The sequence below is a fragment of the Acomys minous genome (genome assembly GCF_964271855.1).
Source record: "Acomys minous genome assembly, chromosome: 15".
Taxonomy (NCBI): domain Eukaryota; kingdom Metazoa; phylum Chordata; class Mammalia; order Rodentia; family Muridae; genus Acomys; species Acomys minous.
In genome coordinates, this window is record NC_140497.1 from 99,281,968 (window position 1) to 99,304,128 (window position 22,161).

Here is a 22,161-nt window from a genome sequence, read left to right on the forward strand (position 1 = left end):
GGAACAATGTGGTGCTGAGAACTGAACCCAGGTCCTCTACAAGAGCAGCCAGTGCTCTCAACTGCTGAGCTGTCTCTCCAGCCTCTGAAGATTTACTTCTCGTGTGTCTGGATTTGTGTGTGTGCAATGCCACAAGTGTACGGATGTCTAAGGAAAACAGAAAAAAGGATTCCTTGCAGTAAGCAGTTGTGAGCCAATGGGTGTGGGTGCTAGGAATCAAATTTTTATTTTTCTTTTGAGTTGTGTGTGTGTCAACGTGTATGTAGTACATGTGTGTGAAGACCAGAAGTAAACATCACATATTTTCCTTGATCAGGCTCTACTATTTTTAAAATGTTTTCACTGTTACACTGTATTCTGTTATTTTGAGTACGTGTGTATTTAGGTCAAGAGGACAATTTGCAAGTATGGTTCTCTTTTACCATGTGGCTCCCAGCGATCAGATCTAAGCTATCAGGCTTGATGGCAGGCATCTTTCCTCACTGAGTCACCTCACCAGCCTTCCACCTTCTTTTTTGGGACAGTGGCTCTCACTGAACCTGGATAGCTGAAGAACTCAGCTAGACTGCTGGCCTATGAGCTCCATGGATGCTCCTGCTTTTGCCTCACTGCTCTTCCCAGGACAGCGGCTATGGACAGCTACCATTGCCAGCTCTTCCACAGGCTTGGGGATCTGAAATCAGGTCTTCATGATTGCAGAGCGGACACTGCACAGGCTGAGCCATCACCTCAGCTTTCCTGAGGGCTTACTGCTCCTTACTAAGAGCATTCCGGATTCAGAAGTTCCTCTCATTTCACTTTTCCCAACAACTCCTACCTAAGGGGACCAAGTGACAACAGTTATGAAGATTTTGTAGATGCACCAGTGAGTAACTGGCAAAAATCACACTCCTTGGGATCCCCTTCGTTTTACCATTATCCCACCAAAACTGAATAGAAAATGCTATCCCAGTCACTTTAGTTCCCAAGGCTTTGGAGTGGGTGAGCTAGCTTGTTTCCCACCCCTCTTCCTTTTCTTTTTCCACAGATAGGATTCCATCATCCTGCCCTGGCTGTCCTGGAACTCACTCTGCAGACTGGGCTGGCCTCAAATTTAGAGACCTATCTGCCTCTGCCTCCTGAGTGCTGGGCTTGAATGAGGCGTCTTTAAATTAAGTACCCTAGGAAGTAGTGTTTCTGTACCCAGTTTCCCCAAAGCAGTGACAGTAAAAGCTCAAAATGTGGACTGTCTGATGACTGAAACATTATTCTCTTGAGGGAGAATCTCATGAGAAAAATCCATCAGTTTCCTTCTCTATAAATATTATTTCACTAAAAACATGACAATTTGGGAGAGCCACTTAAATTCAATTCTGAGGACTGGGTTGTGTTACGCTAGAGAGATGGGATGAGGATGAAGAGCATACTCGCACTTTGTGTTACTACAAAACCAGAGGGAATTCAGGCTAAATTAGCCCTAATCTCTGTCTCTGTGTCAAGATGGGGTACTAGCCCGAGCAGGCCTGAACCCTGGTATGTAGCCAAGGATGGTCTTGGGCTGTGGCTCCTCCTTGGTGCTGGCTTGTAGGTGTGTGTGCCACTGGACTGCCCAGGTGGTCTAACGGATCAAATGCAGGGCATCCTACAAGTTAGGCAACAAGTGCTGTGCCAAGTGAGCTTCACCTCAAACTTCTCTGATTTAGTTTTTAAGTAGATTTAATTTAGTTTTATAGTAAGAGGTCCAATTTGTTGGGTCTGAGAAGTATTTAATAAAGAACACTAAGCCGCAGTGTGGCTCATTTATCAATAAAGTAAGAACTTTGAAGTTGACATAGTTATTGCCAGTATGGGTGACAAAATCAGGTATAGTGTGTGTGTGTGTGTGTGTGTGTGTGTGTGTGTGTATATATATATATATATATATTTTTTTTTTTTTTCCTTGAGACAGCGTTTCTCTGTCCTGGACTCACTCTGTAGACCAGGCTGGCCTCAAACTCACAGTGATCTGCCTGCCTCTGCCTCCCAAGTCCTGGGATTAAAGGTGTAGTATATACTTTTAAAGGCATGAACTGGGACAGAAATGTATGAGGCAGTGGCAACGGAAGGTTTTACAGTTAACAGGGTAGGAAGTCACTCTATGATCCTACATTTAAATACTTTTTTGGGGGGGCCTCAAACTACCAAGATTGATCTTGGACTTCCGACCCTCCTGCCTCCACCTCCTGGATGCTGGGATTGAAGGTGTGCACCACCACCTCCATTTCCATGTTGTGTTGCCCATGCACCCAGGTCCTTTGTACACTAGTTAAGTTCTCTACCAGCTGAACCGCATTACCAGCACCTAACCTATGTTTAAAAAAATTTCTAGAGCCAGGCGTGGTGGCGCACGCCTTTAATCCCAGCACTCGGGAGGCAGAGGTAGGCGGATCACTGTGTGTTCGAGGCCAGCCTGGTCTACAAAGTGAGTCCAGGATGGTCAAGGCTACACAGAGAGACCCTGTCTCGAAAAACCAAAAAAAAAAAAAAAAATTCTAAAGCCAGGAGGCTGAGGTAGTGGATCTCCTGTGAGTTGAAGGAGGCCATCCTGGTCTACACAGTGAGTCCAGGACAGCCAAGGCTACACAGAGAAAAGCCCTACTCAAAAAAGAAAAGGGGGGGGGAGTTCCAGGACAGTCAGGACTGTTATACAGAGAAACCATGTCTCAAAAAACAAAACAAAAAGTTCTCTTGTCTTAAGCCTTTGCACATCGTCTTTTATTTATTTTATTCATTGATGTGAGACAGGGTCTCACTGTAGCCCTGGCTGTCCTAGAACTCGCCATGTAGTCCAAGCTGGCCCTTGAACTCATAAAGACCTCCTACACTAGCTCTCCCCAAGGGCTAGGATCAAAAGTGTGCTCCACCACACCCAGCTGCTTATGCGTGTGGGCGTCAGTAGGGGGTCTGTGTATGCGATGCATGTGCCCATGGAGGCCAGAAGATGTCAGATTCCCATGAAGTTGCAATAATAGACAGTTAGCAGTGGGACTCCTAAAGGGTGCTGGGAACGGAAGGGACTCCATCCTCTACAGGAGCTGAGCCATTTCTCTACTCACAGTTTTATTTATTTATTTATTTTTACATTTGGGTGTGTGTGTGTGTGTGTGTGTGTGTGTGTGTGTGTGTGTGTGTGTGTGTGTGTATAAAGGTCAGAGGACAGCCCCAGGAGTTGGCATTCTTCTCTTGCCATGTGAATCCTGGGCAGAGGCACACTCCTGCTGAATTCATCTCACTAGTCCTCACCTTTAATCACTGTTAATCAAACACAGTTGGGTTTTTCAGGCTTGAATTAAAAAAAAAAAAAAAAAAAAGACTTGGGGGGCTGGAGAGATGGCTCAGAGGTTAACAGCAAGCACTGTCTGTTCTTCCTGAGGTCCTGAGTTCAATTCCCAGCAATCATATGGTGGCTCACAACCATCTATACTGTGATCTGGTGCCCTCTTCTGGAGTGGAGGCACACATGCAGTCAGAATACTGTATAAATAAATAAATAAATCTTTAAAAAAAAAAAAAAAGATTTGGAAAGGTGAGGATTGCACTTGCTCACCAGAGTCTTCAAGCCATCCCCTGCAGTTTGGTGCAGCCTAATGCTCATGGGTAAGCAGCATTCCTAGCTGTGAATCTGAACTAGGGCTTCAAATAAACACAAGCTTGAGAGGAAGAAACGAGGCTTGTAAACAGCTACTGTGGGACAGAAAAAGCACACTGGACAAAAATCAGCCTCAGTGTTGCCACTTACAGCCAGGTGTTCTAGGGCTGGCTATGTCATCTCTGTGCCTTTGTCTCCTCTGATATAAACCAGTATTGTTTACAGGCCAATGTATTCAGCGAGTTGAAGGAGTAAAGATTGACTTTGGCAACATATGTTCACACACAGCTGTTGTCAAAGACACTCTGGGATGGTTATGACTGCTCGCTGTACACTATCCAGCAAAATCTTCATCTTTTAAACGTGAGAACTTTACATATCTTTGGTTCCATCAATCATCAAAGCTCACTCTGCCTCTGGTTTTCTGATGTACCTCAGGGCAGCACTGTACAGGGATAAAAGAGGTCAGAGGGGATGGAGAGATGGCCAGTGGTTAAGAACACTGGATATTTTCCCATAAGACCCGAGTCTGACATCCAGGATGCACATGGTAACTCACAACTCTAACCTGTTTCAGGGAATCCAACACCCTCTTCTGCCTCTGTGGACACTGCATGTATGTGGTGTACACACACACACACACATACACACCCCTACCTCTGTGGGCACTCCATGTATGTGGTACACAACACACGCACACACGCAAAATACCCATACACATAAAACAAAAATAATTTTTTTTTGCTTTGGTCTTTTGTGACAGGGTTTTCTCTGCATAGCCTTGGCTGTCCTCACTATGTAGATCAGTCTGGCCTCAAACTCACAAAGACCCGCCTGCCTCTGCCCCCCCTAGTGTTGAAATTAAAGACATGTGCCACCACGCCTGCTATATCTTTTTTTAAAATTCAGAGAAATGAAAATTCTCTATCCCAACGTTGGAAAATTTCATTGCTCCAATTTCTTTCTTCTTCCTCCTCTTCTTTTTAAGATCTATTTTTATGTATGTGTGTGTGTGCGTATCTATGTGTGTGGGTAGGCACACATGAGTGAAAGTGGAATTGGCCAGAGGACACCACAAGTGCTTGTGAGTCACCTGATGTAAGTAGTGCTCCCTGGTGACCACTGAGCATCTCAGGCTCACTAGCCCTAGGAACGTCAACAAGGAGAGAGGGCAACTGCAGCGTTAGAGAGGAGACCAATAATCCGAGTTTCCTATCACTCATGATTTTAAAAAACAGAAACACCCTTTGGAAAGAGTAGTACTGAAGTAGAGTGTTAAATACTCAGGGTCCCTGAGTTCTGTAGTTTTTCTGTTGGCAAATCAGGAAGAATAAACTTACAGTGAGCTGGTACCAGCACAGGGTATTTCTCTCACCTCCATTTTATACTATCCCTTGAGATGGGACTGAGAGATTGAAGCAAAAAGATTTTGTTACAGTTCTTTTGTGAAAAGATGAAGAGCACCAGGTGCTAGGGGAGTTAATGCAGCCCAGGAGCAGCAGCTCTCCTCAGGACGGAGGGTGACAGACAGCCAGTCTTTTAAAGGACATGCTCTAGGCCCATTCTAATGCGACCTATCCTCTCTGAGGCCATCTTACTATATAGTCTCTTGTCAACAAGAACACTACACACAGATATTCGTGTATGTATTTATATGCATGCATGTATTTTTTTTCCTAGAGATACAAAATAGCCCTTGTTCTAGGTTCAGATCTCAGCTGTCCACACCTTTCTACAGGCTGAGCAAAGGCAGTCAGGAGACACCCATTCTTTCACCTTACACTACCTGTAGGTTCGAGTCCTTTACAAGTGCCCAAGGCTAGCCCATCTGTGGGTGGAAATAGTACCTACCTGTCTCAGACACAACTAGTCGTTCCCTATCACATCTACTCAGGACTCAATAAAGCCACTGAGGAGGAACCTTTTTTCCTCCAAAAAGGGAAAAAGAATCCAGTGTTGCAAAACCCACAAATTTAATTATTTCACAAGCAGCCATGCATGGAGAAAACCCACTCACTCCACTGAAAAGATTACAGCAAAACAAAATTAAAAATAAAAAAGAGAGATACAGATCACACACAAGTACCTAAAAATCTGCCTTCTCTTGTGAGAGCTAGAAGAAAAGGCTTCTTTGGAGAGTCTGTTGGTTAACACCAAAAACAAAACAAAACAAGACAAGAATAGTATCATTATAGGGCATATAATATACACGACCTCACTGATAAAGGCGAATGATAAGCAGAGAGCATGCTCAGTGGTACTAACCTGATGTCATTTAGATATCCATTCTGGCCAGTCTAGGTAGGGGGAGAAAATGGAAAATAATTCATAAGAAAATTATAAGGCACAATAGCAAAGGATGTCCACGATACTAGGAATGCCCACTGTCTTCAAACCAAAGCTCTCACCCCACCAACAGGGAGCGCGGGGTGAGGCTAGGGTAACCCACTGCTGTGCCCAGGCCGACTTCTCACCTTTAGTGTGAAAACAATGGCATTTTTAGCCTTTCCACAACATTTCAATGACGGTTGATAAGGGAGAAGTATGGAGAGGAGGGCAGGAAAGCTATGAGCCTAATTACCTCCTTTTTTAGCTCTACATTTATTGCTCTGGTAGTGACTGAATGTAGTAACTGACATACTCATCTTAAAGCATGTGCAAAGTAAAGGACACATGAGAAGGAAATTTCATTTTTTTGCAAATTAACCTCAGTGGCTGTTCTCTTTCTGCCCAAATGAAAGGCAGTGTGACTTGAGCCCCATTATGGGTGAGATATTGGGAAAGCAGATACTTTTTAGAGCCTAGAAAAAAATTAGGACATCAGAAGTCTGAAGCAGTTCCACCAGATCATTTTCTGACCAAGCCACTGAGCTGAGTGAGGCAAACCCTGTGGTAGACTCCCAAACCTTAGAAAAAGGCACCGAGGGCCAGCGTCCAGCTGTTGAGCACAGCAGGGTCTGCACAGAGCAGCTTTCCCAAAACACAGCTCTGGCCCTAGAGAAGGCTGCAGCAGCAGCATTTCCATCCGAACACCCTTCTTGGCACTTCCCGTTCTTCTGGGCCTGCCTCCTTGTCCTCACTCTACCCTTAATCACTCCCTCTGACTGGGCGGCTCCTCTCCACATGGACTCTTTGGAGGATGGTGGAATTTGGCCATTTCTCCTCATCTAGATCTTCTGAGATTTCCGAGGCCTCTACTACAAGAGCTAGGAAGTACTGAAACGAAAGTGATAAATCCACAAGGATTTAACAAAGAATACATACATATTAGTAGAGGCTTGAGAGACTAGACATCAGGAAGGAAAGAGGAGAGAAGTGCTAACTTTGCCTTTACTGTGGCTGGAGGCAGATGTGTTCCACTATGGCTGATAACTAGGCCCAGTGTTCTGTGATAAGCTGTCTGTGCATTTAGATAACGGCTTTGCGAGGGCGTGACACAGCGAGGCAGTCATTTTCCATGTGTCAGGGAAGCAGAGGAGCACACAGATAGTCAGCGTGGCCGTCACTGAAGACCCCAGAGCAGGGCAAGCCATCAAGAGGCAGCTGCCATTAGGTTATGAACGTGGACTCTGGAGCCAGACTGTCTACATCCAACACCGGCACCTTGACTAACTAGCAATGCCATGGTAGGTAGGCTGTAACTGAACCTGTGTCTTAGGTTTTCATTTATAAAGTGAGAAAAAATAATTAAAACTCCTTCACAGACCTATTGTTAAGATGATACAAGTTAACCTATATGAAATACTAAGACCGTAAGTACCACATAAGCACTTCTAGTCACAGTTTAGGGCCATCCTAGCCATAACTACAACACCTCTCCTCTCAGTCCACCCACCTGGTTTGCAGGCAAGGCACTAAACTCTCTTCAGGTAGGGATAGTATTTGGAGGACAGACTTTTCTAACTCAGAATGGAAGTCTACATAATAGAAGGTAAGAAGACTGCTTTTTGAATTCTAGGCCAGAAAGCTTGCTGTGTGTCATTTTCCATAAGAATTCTTAAAATTGCTTGGCTTTCTCTCTAGACAATGAAACGAGCATTTTTCTGGAGTTGGAGACTTTATTTTCTGGGTGAGGTGATGATGAAAAGACACACACGTTGTTCTGCGTGTGTTTGTGTGTGATATAAAAATGGGAGGGGTGTCTTGATGAGAGAAGAAGAATAGAGGCATGGGAGGAGAGCAGTGTCCGTCCACTTGACTTAAACGTCCTTTGTTGCTAAGATGTTATTCTATCCCGGTGTACATGTTTCAGAGATCTGTTCATCTGTTGCTTATCTAAGCTCTTTCCTGAAATCCTGCTAAACATTTCTTGGAGTAATAAGCAAAGGCAACTAGATACAGGGTGATAAGTGTATTTTGATATGGCTCACAGTTCTTAAAAACACAGTTCCCCTTTAGACCATGGAGCCACCACTGTTCTAGAAGGTAAGAAATATAGAAAGAAGGAGGCTTCCCATCCAAATAGTGTCTGGAGGGAATAGGGTGCTCTCTGTGTATGCACGGGGAATGTGGTAGCTATAGAGGATCAGCCAGAACAGCACTTTAGTAAAAGCATCAACATACCCTGAAAACAAGCTGGCCAAACAAGACGAATGTGGAGTCCATGTGGACACTGAATCTTCTACTGAAAAGCAAAGATGCGCAGAACAGACAGTGGGAGTCTAGAGGGTGAGTGGGAGGAGGGCTTCACAGGCAAGACTTAGGGCCCTTTCATCAGTTCTGCCAAAACCAATTCTCTTTCCAGTCTAGTTATATTTACCAAATTCAGCCACTCCAAGTTTCGAGTCTCTTTGTATACCATACAGCAGAATGTATTTCAAAATAAAAACCCATAGCTTCTGGATAAGCCACATTCAGTTTTAGAGGTCAAATCTGGGACTGACTGATGTTGGTTAAAAATAGCAAAGAAAAGGAAAGGAAACAAAAAGACCCCACAACATTCATGGAGGGCTCATTCCATTCACAGTTGCAAAGATTAAGAGCTAAAAGCTATGGTCTGACAACTCTCAGAAGCTACACTTACCTCTCGGGCAAATATTCTCTCTCGGACCCTTTGATATTCCTCCTCTCTCTCTTCTATTGACTTGCTCCTCCTTCCATCCTGCAATGGAACTCTGATCTAGATCGATGAGCAGAATTAAGCTAGTTAAGTTCTCCTCGTACTGCAAGCTCACTGCACACCAGCAAGGAAGAGAAACCGGGAAAGTTTACAGTTGCCATCAACAAATGGAAAATAAAGGAATGACATTTCCAGTCCTGGACAGGCTTCACTGGGTACATCTGACCATGTAGTTTGGGAGATCAGCGTTTCTGGATGGTAGAGGACTTGCCATGCCCGCCAACCCCCAAATATCAAGAACAACAACTACTTATAAGGACTGGGTCAGTTCCCTGGAGTAATCAGGTACTGTTCAGTCAGTGAAGATCAAGGAAGCAGCCCTGGGCAAATAAACAACAGTGCTCTGGGGGGAAGAAGGAGGCTGAAGAGGGCAGAGAGGGAAGGTTAGCACAGCGGCGTGTCAGACGCTCACAGAGCTGGCACTCAGTAGGACCCTTCCTCAGTCACTGACGCCACATCCTAGGAACCCAAGACAGACAGGGCTTCACAAAAAGGGTCTTGGTCATGAAATCTCAGGGGTGAAGCTAAACTCAAAGACTGAGCATTTTTCTCAACTTAATTATAGCAATTGGAGGGAGTTGAGGAGACAGAAATAAAGAACAAAGAGAACAGCTCAACACAGAAGAGAAAGAAAAAGAGAACAAAATAGAAGGAAATGAGCAAAGAAAGTAACAGATAAATGAGGTACGGTGGACAGTGAGGACAGAAAGGGTAAAGAAGGAGATGGGGACACAGGGAGAACTTCATGTTCTCTGACAGACAAAGTGAGGTGACCAACAGGAATGTCTGATGGGCAGATGACCACTTCTGGCTAGTCACTATCTAACTTCCCATCACTGTTTTCCTCTTCAATTGTTTTTTGTGAACACTGTCCTGGGAGGGTTTAACAGAGGGCCCTTCTCTAAGGTAACCGCAGAATTCAGTGAGTCAGTGTTGTCACATTACAGACAACTCTGACCTTCAGCCACGTGAAATTGAAGGAACCTGCTGCTCGAGGCCAAACCTCTCTCTTGCTCCCTTTTCCCCTCCCAAAGGCAGCCCAGGCCTTGAGGGGTCTTGACTGCCGAGATGCAGTCCTCCTGTCCTCTAGACCATGTCCTGCTGACTATCTTTCATCAGCTCTATTACAAGGAGACACAAGACTCTCAAAGTCCGCAGCCTCTAGCACGGTATGCCAACGGCAGACTGGAAAGCCCAACGGGGCATCAAGGCGAATCCCAGATGTCGACTCACAGTAAAGTGACTTCAGGCAAGTAACCAAACATCTGTAGACTCAGTACTTTTATGTGAAAAGTAGGGTTAACTACCCCATTTACACTGGGTTGTGGAAAGGATTAAAAGAGATAACATATGTATGTTTAAAGCAAAGCCCAGCTCAGGGGAAACAATAAAACAACAACACCATGTTTGTTGCTAACACCACAGCCAGAAAGCGGACAGAAGCTTCCCTCCTGGGACCCAGTCACCTTGCACTCCAGTGTGCCTGCAGCCTAGTGCTTCCCGAGTCACGCACAGGGGTTTTGGGAAATGTAGAGAAGGGCATCAGGATGGAAAGGCTCTTTCTTGTTTTACAAAAATTTGTCTTTTTGTAATTTTCTTTGCTTTCGGTCAGACCCAGCGTGTTTGTCTGCATTAGACAACGGCACCTTCTTAAAAGGACTCCTTTCACATTCAAGTAGCAAGCAAGGAAGGTCCTGGTCTCAAGACATACAGTATTTCAAGAAAACTAGCTGTGACTCTAGAAGTAAGGTATTATTATACAGTTACTATTCCTTACCAAGACTCACTCTTCACATCTAATCCCCTTTGGCAGCCGAGCAGATGCAGGATAACCCTGAACTCTCCATTCAGCTGGGGAAACCAGTCCTCAGTCACTTGCTATCAAAGGGACAGAGATGAGAGCAGCAGAAGCCCCACCGCAAATGAGGGGCCAGGGCAGTTTGGTTGGTTTTTCGCTTAGTTCCACAGGAATGGGCCAAAGGGGCCTGAGCTCCCAGCACTGAGTCATAGTAACTCACTTGGTGGAAGGACGTGGGACAGACTGAGGGGTCTGCCAAAGAGACCAGACACACGCTGCAACTGTCTAAATCCAGCCATAACTTTGCCAGTGTTAGGCTAGCCCTCAGCTAGGATAAGCGTGGAAAGGAGAGAAAGTAACTTTGGTATTTTGGTAACCCCAATGTCCTTCCTATGGGCCGAGGGAGGGGCTGGGAGAAGGAGACGACACTGAAATCAGCTAGATCAAGGCCGACACAGGGAGGGACCTTACTTTGTCCAAAATGAAATGTAGTTAGAAGTTAGTGGCAGACCTATAGAACTGTAGGCCAGATGAGATCACCCAGCAGACCTCAGTACCATGTCTCTTCAGCCCAGCAGTAGTCAGTCCTCAGTGTGAGGCCAAAACCAACTCAGGTAACACCTCTGTGTCACTTTCCACTCTACGATATTTTCAATTTCCTTCTCCCTTCCCAGTTTCTCTCACTGCAGGCTCTCTGTAGGCCCACCCTTCCCATTCTTCACCTGGTTATCATCTCGGTCCATGCTGGCATCGTCTCTCTTGAGAATGAATCTCTGCTGAAACTCCGTGTTCTTCTCATCTTTTATATGTTCTGAGAACCTCTGTTCCGGGCTGAGATTTGGAAAGAAACATGAGAAGAAGGGAGGGAGAAAGGCCTTTCCATCAGGGAGAAGGACTTTAGGCACAGCTCTCCTAAATTCTACGTCTCTACTCAAGAGAATTCTTGGTGTCAGGAATGGTCATGTCACATGAAGAGTTAAATGAAACCTTTGTGTCTGATCCCCAAACCCCCTTTTTCAGGCAGCAGGCTCTTCAGTCCTGACCCTTCCACCTCCACCTTTCCTGAATGCTATAGGATTGCGGGCATGCACCGCTACATGATGCCTGCTCTTTAGTGCAGCACCTCTTCACTCAGTGTGGTGTTGGTGCTACTGGACATGAACAGAAGCTAGGACCAGTCTCCACGGGAGACCAGGATCTCTCATCAGAATCTTACATTCTCGTGTTGCTGGTTTTGTTGATGATGACAGCTTTCCCAGTTTGATCAACATTGTGGTCCATCCCGAAATAGGCAGCTACCCGGTGTAACAGCATCCTGTGATATGAGGTCATCTGAGGAAACTTCTTGAACTGATTACTGAAGGGGTACCAGGGTAAAAAACAAAAGATAACAACAATAGAAGCCAGTGTCTAAAGTGGAAACATTTTAGGAGGATGAGACATACAAGAAATAGATATTTACCCCGTGAGAACAAAAAGAGTTCCTCTCAGTATTTTGCAGATTAATTTGTTCTAGTCCCTAGCGACACTGCACATTCCCACTGCATGATGCTATGCTACTTAAGTCCTTTCTTCCACCACCTGAAAGTGGTTAGTCAAAGGGAAATGGGTGAAGTCTATACCTAACTGCTAAAAACAGTATAAAATCTTTTTGGCTCAACCTTAACCTATTCAGATTGTTTCTCCCTAACTTTTCCCCGGGGGGTAATTCAAAGTTCTTTCTTTGAGGGAAATAGTGATGCCTCAAAGCTGTACATAATTCCTCTCCAGTGTCCCTCCCACCTCTAAAATAAGTTTCATAAAAGTAACTTACTTGTTGTCATTAATGAACTCCAGAATCTCCTGCTCTAATTTCAGCAGCATCATCCTGTCCCTGTTTTAAAAAGATTAGCACAAAACAAAACACTGCCCTCCGTAAAAGCAGGAACTGAAAACCAACTTGTGCATCACAAAAACTGAGGAATGTATCCAAACTCTAATACCGGCCACAATGCAGAAGCTGAGGAGCCTTCCTAGGCTGTCCTGTGGTGGTCTGAGAAAGTACATACTCTGTACGTCTCTCCTATCAGCACCTAGCTATTAGCAGCACACACTTCAGGCTGGTAAGCCTAGGCGCTGCTCCATGTCCCACCCAGCGATTTGAAGAGGATTAAAGCAGTTGTGGTTCTGCTTATGTACAAAGCCCTAGGTCGCTGCTCTGGGATTTTTAACTAACAAGCACCCAAGCCTTCAAACTTCCTAGTCACTGTGCTCTCCTTTCGCAAGATTTCTCTCTACTCTTCAAAACACAGAAATCCCCATGTGACAGTATTCCAGATCGTTCAAAACTGAGAACCTTAGAGAAGTAAGAAGAGACAGGCATCCTCTAGTAACGCACAAGTGCGGGGAAGCTGCTCGGCTTCAGGGTCCTGCCACCCCTACCCTAGCCCTTTCAATCATGTTTACCTTGGGTTCTTCTTCAGTGTATTGACAAGAAATTCATGTAGATCTATTCCAGTGGAGTCCGTATACTCTTGGCTGGAGTCTAGAATCATCACAACAAAAGAAATTTAAAGGAAATAAAACTGCATAATTTTAAACAAAAGCCACTGTCTAAACAGCAATGTTCTGTGAAGTTCCCATCAAGCTCTGGGCTGTGATAAAGTGCCTGGCTACCATGGGTAAGGTCCCAGGTCCTGTGGAGACAGGTGGTCCGGGGGAGACCCCTGGCCAGCCAGTTTGGTTGAATCAGTTCCAGGTTCGGTGTAGAGACTCTGTCTCAGAAACTAACGCAGAGAGGCTGGCTAGACTGCTCAGCGGTGAAGGTGCACACTGCCACAGCTGGAGACTGACTCCCAGAGCCTACCCAGGGGTGAGAACTAACTCCTGAACAGTGTCCCCTAACCTCCACACATGTCACACACAGAGAAAACAACCACCAAACACAGAACGTGCCAAAAAATAAATTAATGTAGAGGGCAATAGAAGGAAACACCTGACTTCACCCTCTAGCCTCCACACATGTGAACATGTACACACGCGTAACACACGCACACATGCGCATACAACCCCATTACAACAACAGAAGAATGAATTTAGGCTACAGTGTTGTATCAGTATTATACTAAAATACTACTACTTAACATTAATAAATATTTGCTGAATGCCCTGATGAGAATAAAGCAGGTTTTTATCCTACCTAATGAAAACAGGTAAGGCTGTTTTCATGCTGACTTCCATCATGGCTGACTTATCCAAAATCTCAGGAAAAAATTTCAGTATTATTCTTTAATCCCAAGGCTGCTTTATTTGTCAAATATAACCTTTGAAAGACTAAAAATGGTCTCTGTGTATGTATGTTTATGTGTGGTCTGTGTATGTATATGTGGTGTGTGATGTGTATGTATGTGTGCTCTGTGTATGTACATGTGTATGTATGTGCGCACACGCACGTGTGTGGTCACATGGTGTAGATACACATGCCATGGCATGTCCTCCTCACATCTCTCTGTGGACTCCAGGGGTGAAGTTCAGATTGTCAGGCTTGCACTGAAAACACTTCACCCACAGATACCTAGCATAGCACAGGCTAATGAGTGAAAGTTGACCCACATTATAAGCTATACTGGTGAAGGCCTGGGGTAAAGTGCAGCTGGTGGAGTGCTTATTTAACACGTGAAGCCTGGGTTTGATCCCTAGCCCCACCTACACTGGCCATCCCAGTTCAGGAGATAGAGGAAGAAGGAGGCTCAAGGCCAGACCAAATTACATGAGACGATGCTTCAAAATTAACAAATTAACATAAATAAATCATTGTAGCTAACCCCAATGCAAAATGAAAATGTTACCGTATTTTTTGGACTCTAAGATGATCTGACCATAAGACACACCCAGTTTTTAGAGCAGTAAAACAAGAAAAACAGTAAAAACAGCAATGGGACCATAAGGCACATCCTAATTCCCTGCTCCCTGCTCTACGTCCCCACCCTCACCTCCCTTTTGGCGGGGGGAGTACGTCTTATGGTCCAAAAAATACAGTATCTGGAAGATACGCTACCAGGGTAGTATTGATGCTGACAGAGCTGGTTAAAAAAGCAAAGTACTTGACGTGGTCAATTCCTCTCCAAGCAACTGAGGCAACAGGAGACACTGAACTGCAGGGCCACAAAAACCCATGGGTGCCAAGTATCAGGATGGAAAGAGAAAACAGTGTGGAATTGTAATCCTAGCTGCTCTGGAGGCTGAGGCAGGGGCATTCAAGGATAAACTAAGTTCAAAGACAGCCTGAGAAACTTAGTGAGATATTACCTCAAAACTTAAAGAGATGACTGGAGATATAGTTTAGTGACAGAGTGCTTGCCTAACATACAAGGACCCAGGACCAATACGCTGTACAAAGGAGACGGGAAGAGAGATGAGCTATGGGTATAGCTCAGTTGGTAGAGTGCTTGCCTGGAATGCACAAAGCCAGGGACTCTACTCCAGCACCACATTAAAACTAGGCATTGTGGCACACATCTGTAATCCTAAGACTCGGGACGAGAGACAGGAAGATCATAAGTTCAAGGTCACCTTTAGCTACACAGCAAGTTACAGGCCAGCCTAGGCTACATGAGACCTGCCTCAAAATTTAAGAGAGAGTTGGAAGGATAGCTCAGATGTTAAGAGCACCACATGCTCTTCTAGAGGACCTGGGTTTGACTCCCAGCCACCACATGGTGGCTCATAACTGTCTCTGGAGAACTGGCACCCTCTTCTGGCCCACTTGGGCACCAGGCATGCACATGAGCAGAGGGATTCATGCAGGCAAAACATCTATGCACATAAAATAACAATAAATAATGGGGAAGAAAGATGAAATGCCAAGATAATCCAGCATGGGAAGGCAGAAGCAGGAGGATCTCTGTGAGTTCAAAGCCAGCTTGGTCTACATAGTAAACTACAAGGGCTAGTCTCTCAAAACAAAAACAAAATAAAACACCTTCCCTCTAAAGAAATGAAGGAAGGAGGGAGGAAACAGACAGAGACAGCACACTGTGGCATCAGGTACTAGGGTAGATGAGAGAGAGTGAGTTCTCACCTCTGGATAGCATCTTCCTTGGGCCCTTTTCTTTGCTTTTGTCCTTGTCTTCCTTTTCAGAGACATCCTTTGTGGACTTTTCTTCCTCCTTGTCAGAGGGGCAGCTGATGTGCAGCTGAATTATATCCTGAAACAAGAGGAAAAGAAAGAAGGGAAAAAGACTTACACTCTGGTGAGTATGAAGGAAATGGCTCAGCTTAATTCATTGCACTTATTGCTTTGATAGACAACCTGTGTTTGGTTCCCAGCTCCTACATGGCAGCTCAAAACCATCTGTAACTCTAGGTTCAGGGGCTCTGACAGCCTCTTCTGACCTCAGAGCTCAGAGAACCTTGCTTGAGGTAGGGTGTCTTGTGTGTAGTAGTGTGTCCCAGGCTAGCTAGCCTGTAAGCTTCCAGAGACTCTTGTCTTTGCCTCTCATCTCACTACAGGAGCACTTACATTGGGCATATGCACTCAGGCCCTCACACTTGAAGTGCAAGGCTTGTTGCAGGATATTTAAACACACTGTCAAACCCAAGATTGTGTTGTTTACTAGAAAAATCTGTTTCTAGTTTTGGTGTAGTTCATCCTTAGCGCATACCTTTAATCCAAGAGCTTTCTGTTTGACTATTGTAAAAAGGATTAAATAAAGTCAACCCTAGGTCAAGAGGTGGAGCAAGCAACCAGTTGGCAGAGAATGAATATAAGAAAAAACAGAAAGTAAGAAGTCAGGAAGACAGACAGACAGGAAGTAGAAGGGAGGAAGATTCAATTTGAGGGTTTTTGAGATGGTGTGGCGAGCTCTGGGTCCCCTGCCGAATGAACCAGACATTAAGACTCAAACTCCCCACTGTCACGATGCCCTTTTCTTTTGGGGAAGTCAGCTGAGGAATAAAGTGGGCTGGGTGCTTTCTCTGCCTCTCTGAGCTAGTAGGATTTCACCCCGGCCTCTGGCTTATGAATCTTTATTGGTAAAATTGAAAGTCTGAGATTATTAGAGACAATAAAGGTTTTACCCACAGTGATGTAAAAATGGCCACCATAGATTCATATATTTGAAAGCTTAGTCACCAGGGAGTGGCATTATTTGAAAGGATGATAAAGTGTGGCCTTGTTGGAAGGGATGGGCTCTGAGGTTTCAGAAGCCCAAGGCAGGCCTAGTGGACTTTCTGCTGCCTGTTTAGTCTGGATGTAGAACTCTGAGGTACCATGTCTACCTGTGTGCTGCCCTGCTTCCTGCCATTATGACAACAGACTAAACCTCTGACCTTAAGCCAGCCCCAGTTAAATACTGTGGCTGTGGTGTCGCTTCATGGCAACAGAACACTAACTAAGAAACCCACTGGGTCATCTCCCCAGTTCCAACTTTATTTTACAGAAGAATGTCTGTTGTTAATTCTTTGGATTTTTGTTTTACCAAGGGCAGAGGCCAACCTTTTTCTGTGGGAAGTCACAGCTAAAGCTGCACTGGCTGTCCCTGTAAGAACTGGATGATGGTTCTACCACTGATGGGGAACTGTTCAGCTCCAGGCCCTCTACCAAGTGAGCCAAAAATTAAGACTGAAACTACCCCCTTGTATTACCATATGAGCTTTACTCACTGGGCATGGTAGCGTACCACTTTAATCCCAGCACTTGGGAGGCAGAGGCAGGTGGATCTCTGTGAGTTCAAGACCAGCCTGTCTACAAAGCAAGTCCAGGACAGCCAGGACTACAAGAGAAACCGTGTCTGGAAAACAAAAACAAAACAACAACAACAACAAAAAAATGAGCTGCTGCTGCTGCTGCTTCTGCTTCTTCTTCTTCTTCTTCTTCCTCCTCCTCCTCCTCCTCCTCCTCCTCTTCCTCTTCTTCTTCTTCTTTGCTTTTTGAGACAGGGTTTCTCTGTGTAGCCCTGGCTGTCCTGTACTCGCTTTGTAGATCAGGCTGGCCTCAAACTCACAGTGATCCCCCTGCCTCTGCCTCCCAAGTGCTGGGATTAAAGTGGTGTGCCACCACACCTGGCTTTCTTTCTTTTTTTAATGATTTATTTATTTTTATTTTATGTGCATCAGTGTTTTGACTGTCTGTATGCCTGGTGTGAGCTGCCTTGTGGGTGGTGGGAATCAGAACTGGATCCTTAGCTCTTAACCTCTGAGCCATCTTTCCAGCTCCCAAGAGCTTTTCCTTAAAGTATCCTTTCTTGCAAGTCTTGGTGGTACAGGTGTGGAACTCTAGCACCTGGAAGGCAGAGACTGGAGGATCAGAAGTTCAGAGTCATCATTGGCTACATAGAGCTTGAGGCTGATCTAAGATACACAAGACTCTGTCTCAAAACAAAATAACACACTTTGTTCCTTGATTTCTAGGTCCAATATGCATGTGGTGCCACTACATGCTTTACCCAGCAACTACCATGCTCAAAATGAACATCTCTTAGGCTTGTAAAAGACCCACCTGGGTGTCTAGCGCCCCATCACCAAAGGGAGAGGAGGATTCCTCACAGACTGCCAGACTGCGTACCAACTTGAGCTTGGAATTAGACTGAAAAATAAAGCAGCACAAAACAAACATCAAAACTGCACTGTATATATATATATTCCTTTGCTGAGTAGTTATAAAATAACCTTTAGGCTCTGTTAGTTGCAGTTTCTATCAAGCAGTGTTGTTGTTGCTGTTCTTTTCTTTTTAAATTTAAACAGGAGGTAGCCATGTAGCCCTCGCTGCCCTGGAACTCACTGTGTAGACCAGGCTGGTGTGGGGCAGAATTTGCTGACTATTAATACTCATGCAAACAGCCATTCTCCCAGAGAAGCCATGAGTGGGCAGGGCAAGAGGCAGTTCAGTATAAACATCACCGAATACTCTCAGGCTCCAGAGCCCTTTCACCTGTCATTTCAGGCTCAGGTGCAGACTGTCTGAAGGGGAGAGGGTGAGTTTGACTTCCCAGTCCACGTGCAGGACTATCTTCACGCTCTGCGTGCAATGGCCCCTCCTGCCTGAGCTAGAACAGGCAAGCACCACTGACGCACACATCTAGAGATAAGAGAGCGGGGGAGGAGTTCTCACCTTGGCTCTTTTCCTGGCATGGCCATGGCTGGATGTCCGTCTCTGTTAGAAGAGGATTAAAAATATGAAAAGTGGGAAATGAAAACCTAGAAGCATCACACGTTAACACCACCACCTAACTATTAGCTGTCTTTAGCTGCCACACTAGGAGGAGAGCATTTGGTGTGGCTGTTGCCCAACTCCAACTCCAGCAACTGTTACAGAACGGATCCTGGCCACCAGCTGTGGAAGCACACTCTCATGAAGATGAGCCAGAGGCAGTACTTTCTTGGGCTGTCTGCACATTAGTCAGGAGCTTCTGCTGACCTCGTGCACTAGCAGAGCATCAAGTGCTTTTCCTTACAACTTCCTCACGTAAGTCCTCTTAATCCATAGTGGACATGAAACATGATCCCCTCATGTCTCTCTGGTTGTGAGACAGGGTCTAATGCATCCCAGCTGGCCTCAAACCCACTATATATGTGAGGATGACCTTCAACTTCTGAATCCTCATTTGGCAGGGTCTCACTAAGTAGCCTAGGCTACCCCTGAACTTGCAGCCCTCCTGCCTCAATCTCCCCATCCTGAACTCACAGATGTGTGCAACTACACCCAGTTACTTTATCTGTTATATGTATAGGGCTTCCCTGCATGTATGTCTGTGCACATATGTGCCTGCAGTGCATGGATATCAGGACAGGACATCACATCCCTTGGAACTGGAACAACAGATCAGTGTTGAGTGGCATGTGGATTCTGAGAATCAAACCCAGATCCTCTGGAAAATCGGCCAGTGCTCTTTCTTATTTATTTGTTTGTTTGTTTGTTTGTTTAATGTATATGAGTGTTCTACCTGCATGTACCCCTGCATGCCAGAAGAGGGCATCAGATTCCAGTAAAATTAAACTTAGGGCCCGTGGAAGGGCAGATAGTGCTCTTATCTGCTGAGCCATCTCTCTAGACCCCAGCCAGTGCTCTTAATTGCTAAGCTGTCTTTCCAGACCCAATAACATTTAAAAAATAACAGTGTGTGTGTGGTGTGTGTAAGAGTGCCATGGTATACAGCAGTAAATGGACAATCTTCAGGAATTGTTTGTGTTCTTCCACCATGTGGGCTTTAGGGATCAAAATCAGGGCATCAGGCTTGGCAACAAGTACCTTTACCCACAAACACCTTTGCCTGCTGAGCCATTTCCTGGCACCTATAACATATTTATAGAACAATACATCTATAGTTCCAACTTGATATGCCCAGAAAACCTGTCCCTATAACACTACAAAGTCTTCCTTTCAAGTGCTTCCCTCCCACTGTCCCATTTTTGGTTTATTTTATGAGATAGGGTCTCTCTACATGGTCCTAGCTGACTTGGAATTCACCCAGAGTGGCCTCCAGCTAAGAGATCCACCTGCCTCTGCCTCCCTAGCAATGCTTCTCTTCTTAAGCAAGAGAGTCTGGTTCTAAGCTTCTGGTGATGGTCTTATAGCTTCAGTGGATAGGAGATGTGGCATGAGAAAGGATAAAAAACAAAAAGCATGGAAGACAGGGATAAGAGCTTGAGAACAAGGAAGAGGGGCTGTAGATACGGAACATGGCATCTACTGAGAAAGATGAAGAATCTGAAGAGAGTCCAGGAGGCCATCGGGTGTGGTGGTGTACTCCTGCAATCCCAGCACTCAGGAAGGTAGGCAGATCTCTGTGAATTCGAGGCCAATCTGGTTGGTCTACAGAAAGAGTCCAGGACAGCCAGGGCTATACAAAGAAACCACGTTTTGGGAAAGAAAGAAAGAGAGAGAGAGAGAGAGAGAGAGAGAGAGAGAGAGAGAGGGAGGGAGGGAGGGAGGGAGGGAGGGAGGGAGGGAGGGAGGGAGGGAGGAAGGAAGAGGGAGGGGGAGGGACAGAGGGAAGAGGAGGAGGAGGAAGAGGAGGAAGAGGAGGAGAATCCTGGAGGCAGGCTGTGGGAGCACACAACTAACTACTTGTTAATATTTCTAAACACACATGTGAGAAGTCAAAATATGGGCTTTGAGGAAGGGGTTGGGGTATATAAAAAACTAAGGCTGGAGGATGGAGAGGAAAGACAAGATAGAGGCAGGATATTAGCATGGGCTTCTTGAGGTAAGGATTTCTCTTCCCTCTGTTCTCTTTACAAGTTAAACAAACAACTTCGCCACAGTATGAAATGGGGGAGCGAGAGGGTGGTTGGAAAGGGTCACAAATTATAGTAGAACTGATCAGTGACAAAACTTGTTGTAACAAGGGAGCTACAAAGTACTATTTTCATCAGCTTTTCAAAGAGATAACACCCAAGTGGCATGAACACTCAGGGCTGTCAGTCACATGTTGAGTACATTCATATCTGTCCCACAAATACCTGGTGCGGTTCAATCAGTACAGGTTTTCTTTTAAAATTATCCATGGACTTTAATGTATATAAGCTTACTCTAAGCATGTACACTGAAAAAAAATCAAGTGCATAACTACTCTAAACTTTACGATTAAACTAATTTTTAGAGACATAATTCCACAGAAGATATACTGTTTTTCATAGCTGATACACAGTATTCCATTGTGTGGCCATGCTACAGTTTATTTTTACCAATCCCTTTCAATATATACATCATTAGGATGTTTCCAATCTAAGTATAAACAGTGACCCTGTCATTGATGTATCTATAGACACAGCATACCTATGGTTCACTTTAAAGTCTTTATAAAGTGTCGCTCACTGCTCTTCACAGTGTATAATGGCATCTCACTAAGAATGTACGAATCTGATCACGCCCCTGACGGAAAGTTCTCAGTTCACAGGCAAACTCAGGCTAAAGCCTAATGTGTCAGGCACTAGGCACCAGGCAGAGAAACAGGAGGCATCATCCTGCTTTTTTCAGACTTCTCAACTCGTGTTTATATCAGGGAAAAGGAACAGATAAAGTAAAGCACAAAATGCTAGAAGCAGTAGCTGAAGTTAAAGGATTAGGCCATATGACTATGAGACCTAGTGCTAGGCAGTAAGATACACAGGAAGCTCGAAGAGAATTAATAGTTAGTACCTTATTTCAAAGTAATTTTTTTTAAATCAACAGAACAGATGAGCCCAAAGGGATTCTAAGTATAAAAGCAGATAGCCCACTCAGAAGGCTGGCCGTTGATACACACGCTCGAGTTCAGCTCGTGTGACACTGATGGCCTGCCCATTCTAAAAGGAATCTCAGCCTGCATTATCACTAAATCTCTCTGTAAAAGCTGTTCTGAATAATCAATTCCCAAAATGTCTGTCACATGGCCCTGGTAAAAGTGCCTCCTCTCTTTCAAACCCTTCAGCTTCCACTTGGAGAAGGGGTTCTCTGATGCACAAGTTAGCTTTCTGGAAGACTGCAGTTGCAGCAGGAGCAGAGAAGGCTGAATTTTCATGGCTGTTGAAGGAACATGTGCTCTGCTGAGAAGCAGAAAAGGGCAGAGGGCTTCCTAAGGAGTGGAGGGTCAGTAACAAGACTCCAATAGATGGCAGCAGTGACTCTCACTCCTCTGCTGGAAGCAGGAGTCAGGTGAGAGGGGAAGTAGGTTTTCT

At 45.0% G+C, this 22,161-nt stretch overlaps 1 protein-coding gene across 25 annotated transcripts in view; it reads right to left on the minus strand.

Annotated features, from left to right (window-relative positions):
• Positions 1-22,161, minus strand: part of R3HDM2 (R3H domain containing 2) — a 118,333-nt gene that overhangs the window by 26,778 nt on the left and 69,394 nt on the right. For 12 of the 25 annotated variants that reach the window (XM_084759573.1, XM_084759591.1, XM_084759592.1 and 9 more), the window contains 10 exons: positions 18,614-18,655; positions 18,002-18,088; positions 15,584-15,710; positions 12,970-13,048; positions 12,338-12,397; positions 11,741-11,881; positions 11,247-11,355; positions 8,631-8,726; positions 5,873-5,904; positions 5,694-5,747 (listed from right to left, as the gene is read on the minus strand). In XM_084759573.1, coding sequence (XP_084615699.1) covers positions 5,694-5,747; positions 5,873-5,904; positions 8,631-8,726; positions 11,247-11,355; positions 11,741-11,881; positions 12,338-12,397; positions 12,970-13,048; positions 15,584-15,710; positions 18,002-18,088; positions 18,614-18,655 — 827 coding nt within the window. The remainder of the gene's footprint in view (positions 1-5,693; positions 5,748-5,872; positions 5,905-8,630; positions 8,727-11,246; positions 11,356-11,740; positions 11,882-12,337; positions 12,398-12,969; positions 13,049-15,583; positions 15,711-18,001; positions 18,089-18,613; positions 18,656-22,161) is intronic. The other 13 variants (XM_084759575.1, XM_084759581.1, XM_084759582.1 and 10 more) reach the window with 5 other exon arrangements.